Source organism: Dermacentor variabilis, chromosome 9 (genome assembly GCF_050947875.1).
Source record: "Dermacentor variabilis isolate Ectoservices chromosome 9, ASM5094787v1, whole genome shotgun sequence".
Classification (NCBI taxonomy): Eukaryota; Metazoa; Arthropoda; class Arachnida; order Ixodida; family Ixodidae; genus Dermacentor; species Dermacentor variabilis.
Window position 1 is genome coordinate 114,229,743 of NC_134576.1, and position 11,778 is coordinate 114,241,520.

General features: G+C 49.0%; 1 protein-coding gene across 4 annotated transcripts in view; it reads right to left on the reverse strand.

The window, feature by feature from the left end:
- Positions 1 to 10,545, reverse strand: part of LOC142557314 (TNF receptor-associated factor 5-like) — a 112,090-nt gene extending 101,545 nt beyond the window's left edge. The window contains exon 1 of one of the 4 annotated variants that reach the window (XM_075669051.1): positions 10,203 to 10,541. Coding sequence is in view for 2 of the 4 variants with exons in the window: in XM_075669052.1 (XP_075525167.1) it covers positions 10,203 to 10,499 (297 nt within the window). In the remaining 2 variants the exon portion in view is untranslated. Of the gene's footprint in view, positions 1 to 10,202 lie in introns of all 4 variants that reach the window. The other 3 variants (XM_075669052.1, XM_075669053.1, XM_075669050.1) reach the window with 3 other exon arrangements.
- Between the last annotated feature and the right edge of the window lie 1,233 nt (positions 10,546 to 11,778).

The following is an 11,778-nucleotide window of genomic DNA, read 5'->3' on the forward strand; positions in this document are numbered from 1 at the left end:
GACACGTAATATGAGTCCCACAGAACACTCGATCGCGGAATGCCAAGAATAATCGGTGTGTTTCGCGACTCTCGACAAAACAACGCTCAAACCAAACACCTACATGCGTGATTAACGCAGCGACTGTGGCTTTCGATTAGCTTGACTTAGGGACACACTTGCGGATTCCGCATTGGATAAGCTCGAACATTTCGTGTGGATTTGGCTTTCCAGTACTTTGTGTTTTTACATCTAGATGGCACTGTATTTGTTTGCGTTAACGTTAACGCTTTTCTCCGTTCCGCTATTCTAAAACACTACCTTGTGCCGCGCAGTGCAGTCTTTCTTTGCGTTAGCGTTGCGTCGCACGCTAACGCTAACGCAAGGATTTTACGCTATACTAAAACTCTCTAAAGTCTATCGTGAAGCTCCGCAGGAACCTGCACAAGGAATAGTGCACACCCCGCTCACCATATGTAGCGCTAGTTTCGCAACAGCTTCGCTAAATTACCCATAATTCACCTTAACACCAAAGGTCGTGAGTTCAATTCCCACCACTGGTCGAGGGCGCGAATGCCCAAAGTCGATCTTAATTACCTGTCTAATTAACGTCGCCTTAATTAACACGAATGGTATTGCGTTCGAGTGCTGTAATGAACTACCTTAATTATACCCGCCTCATGACGTTCGCTATCGAACACAAGAAACCGATCGATGAGGGTTGATAAGGGTTTATATTGGTCGGATCGGGTTCCATAACAGCAAGAATGACACCGGGCTGCGTGGAGGCGAGCATGTGGGCAAAATGCTCACGCATATGTAGGCAACTACCAGAGGAGTTTCTGCACGTCTTTTTTTCTTCTTTTTTTTCTTCTGTCGGGCTGCAGCGGCACCCGCACACAGCTCTCTCTCGAATACAACGCCAACGAAAAACCTCATATCAGATGGAGAGGAAGAATGAGAAGGAAAGAATTGTTTTATTTATTATTTTATTTTATTTTATTTCAGAATACTGCCGGCTTCCATTCGGAAGCCCAGGCAGGAGCGGTACTAACATCACGTGATTTCAAACTTTTTGCTCAAGGGGATAGAAAAAATGAGTAACAAAACAGCCTAATAGGCGAGGCAAACATATGCACATACACAAAAGAAATACGATGATGCCGTCGCATTGCTGTCAATAGGAAAGGCGTAATAAAAGAGACATCAGAATATGTAACAACCAAAAGATATAATGAATGCATGACATTACAAGCACGTCTGTACTGCAGATAAGAAGGAATCTGGAGTGGCTGAGTTGACCACGCTTTGCGGAAGAGCGTTCCATTCACGAATTGTCTTGGGCAGGAAGGAAGAAAGATATGCGTTTGTTCTAGCACGCGGCAATAATATTGTTTGATTGTGCTTACCTCTGGTCAGTCGCGATTTATTAAATTGCATGTAGTTGTCAAATCTCATTTTAGTGTGGTTGTTAACTATGTTATACATTGTTTGTAGACGGTGCATTTTGCGACGAGTTTCTAGTGTCTGGAGCCCAGATGTCTGCCAGCGGCGAGATCGCGACAACGGAGGCCAGCAGCAAAGAGATGCAGTTGACAGTATGCTGAGCAGCTCAACGACGATCCGGGAGCAGTGCAACGAGCCCTGTGTGATGACTGGTTGCCTGCAGCGGAACGACTGCGTGGAATTCCTGCCTGCGAGGTTTGGTGAGTGCGGGACTTTCTTCTTCTGAGCTTTGCCAGGCTTTTGTTAGTGTTAGAAACAGAGCTGGTAATTGTGGTTGTCGTTGCTGCCGGGTTAGTTTGCGGCAAGACAATAGTAAGCAGTAGAGAAAGCAGCATTCAGAGCAGCCATGGATTTGAAGTCGTTGCGCAAACCGAAATTGTTGGAGCTTGCAAGAGAGTTGGGTCTGGATGTCTCAGACAAACTAAGAAAACCTGAACTGCTAAAGGCTATTCTTGAGTTAGAGGCTGAGGATGACGAGCTGTCGGAATGCCTTGAGACTATTGAGGAGAGGTCAAAAAGACAGGAGCGCGAACTTAAAGAGCAAAAAGAGAAACAGGAGCGCGAACTTAAAGAACAAAAAGAAAAAGAAGAGCGTGAACGTAAAGAACAGAAAGAGCGAGAGCAACAAGAGCGTGACCGTCAACACGCTTTGGAAATGAAGCGTCTTGAGGTAGAGATGGAACGCGCTCGTAATGGAAGTCAGGCACACGGTGCAGGAGAACGCGTATTGTTCAAAATGACTGACCTGATGCGGCCGTTTAAGCTTGGAGAGGACATTGGTTTGTTCCTGGTTAACTTTGAGCGAACGTGCGAGAAGCAGGGGTTCTCTCGGGAAACGTGGCCACAGCGCTTGCTCACTTTGTTACCCGGCGAGGCGGCCGACGTAGTCGCTCGCTTGGATAGAGAGGAGGCAGAGGATTTCGACAAAGTAAAATCGAGTCTGCTAAAAAAGTACCGGCTGTCTGCGGAGGCGTTCCGTCGGAAGTTTCGGGAAAATGAGAAAGGCAGAAGTGAGTCATATACAGAGTTTGCGTATAGGCTTATGTCGAACATGCAGGAGTGGCTCAAAGAAGAGAAAGCGTTTGGTGACCACGATAAAGTTCTGCAGTGCTTCGGGCTAGAACAGTTTTATAGTCGGTTACCGGAGAACGTGCGATACTGGGTCTTGGATAGGCCAGACGTTTGTACGGTGGCTAGAGCCGCTGAGCTAGCCGAGGAGTTTGTGACGCGTCGAGCTCGCGGAGCTAAGGACGGTCAAAAGGGTGAATTTGGCTCCAAGTCTGAGAGGCCAAGGTTCACGCCCATGAGATTTAGGGGGGACACGCGTAGTGAGGATGCGAGTGAAAGCAATCCGACCAAACGTAAAGAGACGGCAGCCGAAGCCGAACGCAGAAAGCGGTTCGAGATGAGGCGAGCGGGCGTTTGTTATACGTGCCAGAAGCCGGGTCACTTTTCGGCGCAGTGTCCGGAAACAACACCAAAAGTTGTGTTTTTTTCAATAGGCAGCACTGACGAGAACATGAAGCTTCTCGAGCCTTACATGCGAGACCTCCTCGTGAACGGGAAAGAGTGCCGAGTGCTTCGCGATTCCGCAGCTACGATGGATGTAGTTCACCCGTCTTACGTAGAACCCCATATGTTCACGGGCGAGTGCGCATGGATCAAGCAAGCCGTGGAAGCTCATAGCGTGTGTCTGCCGGTAGCAAAAGTGCTTATTGAAGGACCTTTCGGAGCGCTTGAGACAGAGGCGGCAGTGTCATCTATGCTGCCACCCCAGTACCCGTACTTATTTTCAAACAGGTCCGATCACCTCCTGCGCGAGAAGGGGCTTTTGTTTGGTGAAGCTAGTGTTCAGGCCTTAACCAGATCGAAGGTTCGGGAGCTCGCTGCAAAGGCGGTAGTTGCGGGGCCGACGTTATCAAACAACGAAAAAGGGTCAGAGGCGCAGCAAGCTGATATTCCGAGCACGCCCGAACTGAATAAACTAGAGTCTGTAACGTTAAAGGCGCCAGATACTGGAGAGGAAACGCCCGACGCGGGAAAGTTAGAAGAGCTATCTACTGATTTGCTCATCGCACCTACGTCAGACGGACTTGATAGGTTGCTAAAAGTCAGCCGGTCGGCTTTGATAGCCGAGCAAAAAAAGGATGGCAGCCTGGAAAACGTGCGCTGCAATGTCAAAGAAGGTATCGCCAGGAAAACTGCGCGTTTTGTGGAAAGGGGTGGAGTCCTGTACCGGAAGTATCTAGACCGCAGAGGAGTGGAGTTCGATCAGCTGGTCGTGCCTCAATGCTATCGTCAGGATCTGTTGCGCTTGTCACATGGGGGTTCGTGGTCCGGACACCTAGGAGTTAAGAAAACTAAGGACCGTCTCTTGCAAGAGTACTATTGGCCAGGGTGTTTTCGGGACGCAGACCATTTCGTGAGGACATGTGACACTTGTCAGCGGGTGGGCAAACCAGGGGACAAATCAAGGGCGCCGTTGAAATTGGTACCTATCATAACGGAGCCTTTTAGACGGCTCGTTATTGATACTGTGGGACCTCTGCCGGTAACAGCCACGGGGTACAGACACATTTTGACTGTGATCTGCCCAGCGACAAAGTTCCCTGAAGCAGTGCCGCTTAAAGAACTCAGCTCAGTTGAGATAGTTAATGCACTACTGTCCATATTTGCGCGAGTTGGTTTTCCTGCAGAAATTCAATCAGATCAGGGCACAGTGTTTACTAGCGCTTTGACGACAACTTTTCTCGAAAGGTGTGGGGTAAAGCTGTTACACAGCTCAGTGTACCACCCACAGTCGAATTCCGTTGAGAAGCTCCACTCCGTCATGAAGCGCGTGTTGAGAGCGTTGTGTTTTGAACATCGAACTGACTGGGAGCTGTGTCTGCCTGGGGTGATGTTTGCTTTAAGGACCGCGCCGCATGCGGCTACGGGGTTTTCGCCAGCTGAACTGGTGTACGGTCGCTCGCTTCGATCTCCGCTTCGCATGCTTCGAGAATCATGGGAAGGTAGGGGCGACGACCCAGTCGTGGTGGAGTACGTGCTTAAGCTCCTCGAACGCTTAAGAAGGGCACAGGAGTTGTCAGGTGAAGCAATGGCAAAGGCCCAGCAGAGGGCCAAGGTTTATTATGATCGGACAGCCAGGGCCCGTCGTTTTGAGGTTGGCGATGAGGTCATGATATTGCGCACATCGCTAAACAACAAACTAGACGTGCAGTGGGAGGGCCCAGCGCGAATTGTTCAGAAACTGTCGGACGTTAACTACGTGGTAAGTCTGCCAGGAAAGCGGAAAGCACAGCAAGTTTACCACTGTAATCTGCTCAAACCTTATAGACAAAGGGAAGCAGTGGTGTGCCTGATGGTAAACGTTCCTGAAGAGCTTCCGGTCGAGCTTCCGGGACTAGGCTCAGTGACGAACAGGGAAGACACCGGTCAAGTCATTAGTGACCTTATCAGTAAAGCACCGCTGTCGCCCGAGCAGAAAACCGAACTACACCAGCTATTACAAGAGTTTCAAGGTCTGTTCTCTGAGAGGCCTGGTAGGACTTCTGTACATACTCATGATATTGAACTTACCTCCCCAGAGCCAGTACGATCCAAGGCGTATCGGGTGTCACCCCGCCAGAGCGATATTATGGAGGCTGAGGTAAAGAAAATGCTACAGCTCGGTGTTATTGAGGCAGGTGAGAGTGATTATACCTCCCCTTTGATTTTAGTTGAGGTACCGGGCAAGGAACCTCGTCCTTGCGTCGACTACCGCAGGCTTAATTCCATCACTAAGGATCAAATTTATCCGATCCCTAACATCGAGGAGCGCCTTGAGAAAGTTAGTAGCGCTCAGTTTATTTCCACCCTAGATCTTGTCAGGGGTATTGGCAGGTTCCACTTACAGAAGAGGCTAGTAGGTATGCGGCGTTCATTTCACCAATGGGAACATTCCGTCCTAAAGTGTTGAGTTTTGGTTTGAAGAACGCGCCATACTGTTTTTCAAGCCTCATGGATAAAGTGTTACGGGGACAGCAAGAATTCGCTTTACCGTATCTAGACGACGTAGCGATATTCTCCGCATCCTGGTCTGAGCATATGGCACACTTGCGGGCAGTGCTAACCCGCCTGCGCGAAGCGGGCTTGACAGTCAAGGCTCCTAAGTGCCAGTTGGCACGGGCCGAGGTTGTCTACCTCGGTCACGTGATTGGTCAGGGTCGTCGCCGCCCCTCTGAAATAAAAGTGGCCGCTGTGCGAGACTTTCCGCAACCGCGCACCAAGACCGATATTCGGTCGTTCTTGGGTGTCGCCGGCTACTATCAGAGGTACATCCCTAGGTACTCTGATATCGCGGCTCCCCTGACGGATGCTCTAAGAAAAACAGAGCCTCAAACAGTCGTCTGGGACGAGACAAAGGAAAGAGCTTTTAGCGCCCTAAAGAGTGCCCTAACAAGCCAGCCTGTGCTACGATCGCCAGACTATACAAAAGGGTTCATTGTTCAGTGCGATGCTAGTGAGCGAGGCATGGGCGTTGTACTGTGCCAACGGGAAAATGGAGAAGTAGAACACCCCGTCCTGTATGCTAGTCGTAAGCTGACCAGTCGTGAGCAGGCGTATAGCGCCACCGAGAAAGAGTGTGCGTGTCTCGTGTGGGCCGTTCAGAAATTGTCATGCTATCTAGCCGGCTCGAGGTTTATCATTGAGACGGATCACTGCCCTCTCCAATGGCTGCAGACCATCTCTCCCAAAAATGGCCGCCTCCTGCGCTGGAGCCTCGCTTTACAACAATATTCCTTTGAGGTGCGTTACAAAAAGGGGAGTCTCAACGGTAACGCCGATGGCTTAAGTCGAAGCCCCTAACGTAGGAATCAGCCTCAAAATTGTTTGTTACTGATGTTTTCTTCCTGAGGCAGGATTTTTTTTAACATATTGCTTTTGTTTAGTGTTTCAAAGTGATGATATGCTTTCTAGTGCAATTTTTCAATTTGTGGACGCGTTCTGAGTGATGCTAGACTACTGTAAGGAACTAGGCAGTGGTATAAAAAGGGGAAAGAGCCTGGCAGGGCTTAGTGAGGGTTGTGCCGTGCTTGCTGACTGAGCGGTTGAGTTTCAGCGTAGTTCTAACGCTTGCCGGGAACGAGAACAAAAATGTGAACTCTCCCGAAGTCACTTTGCAGTGTCCCGTGCGAACCTGAACAAGAGAACGAGGCCTTCTCTGTGCGCTGCGCTCAAGAAACGTCGAGGGACGCCCGACTTCGGTTATGAGCATCATCGAGCGACATCCCTCCGGACAGCGGATGCAGTCCCCTGTCCATCGGGATCTCCTTCCCCCGGCGGGGCGGTCTGTTGCGATTCGCCTGCGACACGTGGTTTTGCCGGCGCGACTGCGGCGGGGCGGCAGACATTTTTGGCCCGATCGTCGTCGCCACAACACTCATCGCCAGGTGTTTCCAGGCGCGACTGCGGCGATGCGACCGCCTAGGGATCATCCTCGCATTCCAGTCATTGTGCCCGAAACAGGCGATGCCAAAGCAGGGATCTCATTCCAGTCATTGTGCCCGAAACAGGCGATGCCAAAGCAGGGATCTCGTTCCAGTCATTATGCCCGAAACAGGCGATGCCAAAGCAGGGACCATCCTCTCATTACAGTCATTGTGTCCGACCGGCAGCGCCACGACAGGGTGCTACGAGATCGTGCTCGACATGGTGCTACGGCATCGCTACGACAGTGTGCGTCACCATTAGCCCATTGTACATTCACGTGCTCGTCTTTTGAGGGGTTCCTTCTTGCCCTCAACTGCGAGAGTATAAAAACAGCTGCCCCCGGACGCCAAAAGGGAGGGCTCCGATTTCTTCTGTTGAGTAAAGTGCTCTCCCGTCTCTCTACTTCGGTCAAACCTGACCGCCAACTCTTTGCGATGTTAAAATAAACAAGTTGTTTTGTTGTTACCAGTCGACTCATGCTTTGCCGGGACCTTCGGATGCTTCCAGTTGTACCCCAGGCCGCCAGGCCAACGCTACCCTTGGGGCTTGCGACCCAGGTACAACCACGGGCGTCAGCGCCGAGTTCCCAACCGATCGCGCCAGCGGTGCGAACCCAAACATCTGGTTGGCAGCGGTGAGATCGCCTCCGACTTCAAACAGCGTCTATGTCATCCCAACTTAAAAAGGACACGTAATATGAGTCCCACAGAACACTCGATCGCGGAATGCCAAGAATAATCGGTGTGTTTCGCGACTCTCGACAAAACAACGCTCAAACCAAACACCTACATGCGTGATTAACGCAGCGACTGTGGCTTTCGATTAGCTTGACTTAGGGACACACTTGCGGATTCCGCATTGGATAAGCTCGAACATTTCGTGTGGATTTGGCTTTCCAGTACTTTGTGTTTTTACATCTAGATGGCACTGTATTTGTTTGCGTTAACGTTAACGCTTTTCTCCGTTCCGCTATTCTAAAACACTACCTTGTGCCGCGCAGTGCAGTCTTTCTTTGCGTTAGCGTTGCGTCGCACGCTAACGCTAACGCAAGGATTTTACGCTATACTAAAACTCTCTAAAGTCTATCGTGAAGCTCCGCAGGAACCTGCACAAGGAATAGTGCACACCCCGCTCACCATATGTAGCGCTAGTTTCGCAACAGCTTCGCTAAATTACCCATAATTCACCTTAACACCAAAGGTCGTGAGTTCAATTCCCACCACTGGTCGAGGGCGCGAATGCCCAAAGTCGATCTTAATTACCTGTCTAATTAACGTCGCCTTAATTAACACGAATGGTATTGCGTTCGAGTGCTGTAATGAACTACCTTAATTATACCCGCCTCATGACGTTCGCTATCGAACACAAGAAACCGATCGATGAGGGTTGATAAGGGTTTATATTGGTCGGATCGGGTTCCATAACAGCAAGAATGACACCGGGCTGCGTGGAGGCGAGCATGTGGGCAAAATGCTCACGCATATGTAGGCAACTACCAGAGGAGTTTCTGCACGTCTTTTTTTCTTCTTTTTTTTCTTCTGTCGGGCTGCAGCGGCACCCGCACACAGCTCTCTCTCGAATACAACGCCAACGAAAAACCTCATATCAGATGGAGAGGAAGAATGAGAAGGAAAGAATTGTTTTATTTATTATTTTATTTTATTTTATTTCAGAATACTGCCGGCTTCCATTCGGAAGCCCAGGCAGGAGCGGTACTAACATCACGTGATTTCAAACTTTTTGCTCAAGGGGATAGAAAAAATGAGTAACAAAACAGCCTAATAGGCGAGGCAAACATATGCACATACACAAAAGAAATACGATGATGCCGTCGCATTGCTGTCAATAGGAAAGGCGTAATAAAAGAGACATCAGAATATGTAACAACCAAAAGATATAATGAATGCATGACATTACAAGCACGTCTGTACTGCAGATAAGAAGGAATCTGGAGTGGCTGAGTTGACCACGCTTTGCGGAAGAGCGTTCCATTCACGAATTGTCTTGGGCAGGAAGGAAGAAAGATATGCGTTTGTTCTAGCACGCGGCAATAATATTGTTTGATTGTGCTTACCTCTGGTCAGTCGCGATTTATTAAATTGCATGTAGTTGTCAAATCTCATTTTAGTGTGGTTGTTAACTATGTTATACATTGTTTGTAGACGGTGCATTTTGCGACGAGTTTCTAGTGTCTGGAGCCCAGATGGCAACCTTAAAGAGGCGACTGAAATGCGCCAATCATAAGCATTGTCGATAAGTCTAAGAGCTTTTTTTGTACTCTTTCGATAATGTATATACCAGCGTTTGTGTGAGGGTCCCAGACTATATCGGCATACTCGAGTATTGGCCTAATAACTGTCTTATATGCGGTTAATTTGGTAGCACTAGTGTAGTTTTTTTAAACGATGCTTTAATAACGATAACTTTTTCGTTACTGCCGCGGAAACATACCGAACATGAGCGGTATAGCTAATCTTGAAATCAATTGTAATTCCAAGATATGTGAATTCCTCTACCTGTTTAATGTCCATATTATTTATCGTGTAGGTGCAAATTAGCGGATTTTCTTTTACGTGTAATAACCATGTGCGCGCATTTCGAGATGTTTAGGGTCATATGCCACTGGATACACCAGTCGTGTATTGCTATTAGATAGTCAGTTAAGCTAGATTGGTCATCCACAGATTGAATGCTTGAATAAACAATACAATCGTCCGCAAAAAAGCGGCACCCCACGGAAAATTTGCAAGCCAGGTCATTTAGGTAGATAAGAAAAAGAATGGCCCTAAAACCGAGCCCTATGGAACGCCCAAAAGTACAGAGGCGAGCGATGAATTCGAAGCACCTATGCTGACAAATTGTTTTCGATGCGTCAAGTAGGAATCAAGCCAACGCAAAATTTGTTCGCTGCGTATGATGCTGTTTAGCTGTATCATAATTTTTTTGTGTGATACCCGATCGAAGGCTTTCTCGAAATCTAAAAAAAGAATGTCTACCTGCCCACCTTGATCCAAGATTGCCAGTATTTCGTTGGTCATATGAAGTAACTGCGTAGTGGTTGAAAAGCTACGCCTGAATCCGTGCTGACTCTCACTAAAGAGGTCATTATTTTCTAAAAAGGAACTTAAATGCTTAGAAATAAAGTGTTCCATAACATCAGAATCGGTGCAGAGTAGGGAGATAGGTTTCAACCTAAAATCATGGTTGTCCTCGCTGTTAGAGTGCGACAAATGTTCGGTACAGACCTTCAGGTTCTGCTTCTTCCTTTCTGGGAGCTGCTGCTTCTGGCACTCGTCCTCGCAGAAGGGTTCTCTGTCCAGGGGGCAGACGCTTCCGCCATCTTGAACGACGGAGCCTCGCTGGCACTGCTCGCAGATGGCGTGACAACAGGGCAGTACAACCGTCGTGCTCGGAATCACGTGGCACACGCAGCAGGCGTAACGAGTCAGCATCAACTCGTCGACGAACCGAGTCGGGCGCCAGTTGACGCCGCTTACCGAATCGCACACTCGGTGCAGAGCTCGCCGTCCGTGATCAGGCATGGCAACAGCGGAGAGAATGCCGGGGCCTCACACAGAGGCCAGCGCTTCATCCGTTTCTCCACTGTCACGTGACTCGCGATAACGTAGTCGGGTGACGCAGCCACGAGAGAGGTGCCGCCGATAGCGGCGATCGACGCCGCCGCACAGAATCGGTGCCCTCTCCCTCCCGCACACCCGCGTTTCAGGTTGTGCGCGCTCTGCCAGGAACATATCACTAAAGCAAACTTTGCACTCATCTGTTGCATCGGACATGGGCCCTCCAGCGGTGTTCTTGCAAGATCCCATTGCGACTTCGCCTATCAGCACACCTTAGAGTCACGGAATAACCTTATTGTATTGCACGCGGGAGTCCTCGCCTCCTTGTTTATTTGACACCATAGTGGAAAACTGCACCTTATACAGATCTTTCGCGCGCATAGAAACAGTTCGGTGCCTGTTTGTCTGTCGCAAACAGGTGGGCATGCTTATCACCGACCTGCCCCACAGGCGTCGGATGATGTGGTCTAGAAACACTTACTTAGCTGAAGAATGTAACCGTCCATGGACCTATAAGGGACGCGGAATGTCGCTAGCGCTCATCTGACCACGTATTCCCGTTTTGTCAACGGCGCAGCTCTCGCTTGTCTGCGCCGCCGTTCTCCGACGCCTGTGCGGTTGTGTGAATTGCGAGAACGCAATCTGAAGACTGCTCCCAAGTATTAAACGGAGGAGTGCAGTCCTGTGCATGTCCTTGTTCGCGCTCTCTTAATTTTACTCTATAATATGAATTAATTGGCTCAGCAGCAAGCCTTCTTACCCTTTACTACGCTCGTACATGGCCGACGGAAATGCGCACCCCTCGAGAACCGATTATGAACTTCCGCTCTTGCAGGATTACAGCAGCAGATACAGAGTTTTGCAATGAAGAACCATACAAAACAGCCAAGTCGCACTAACGAACTGTCATTATTCATTGGTCTGGGGCAGTTAAAGCTGCATCTACAGGGCGGTTACGGGAGCAGCGGTTCAAGCGCGATTAAGTGATAAGGAAGCAAACATTCTTGAGGAAAACTTTCTTTAAATTAAAACCAAGACACAACTTGTTTTCATTCAACGAAAATAGAATTCCAGATCGCCTTTATATGCATGTCGTGAGGGAAAAATGACAACTCTCTATCGCTTTATCACTACCAAAATAGACTACTTTTTTCAGCGCCCGCTATAAAAAAGCCTTCTCACTTTGCTATCAATTCAAATGGAACGCAGCTTTTGTAGTGTGCAGAATCGCGCGCTCGTAAAG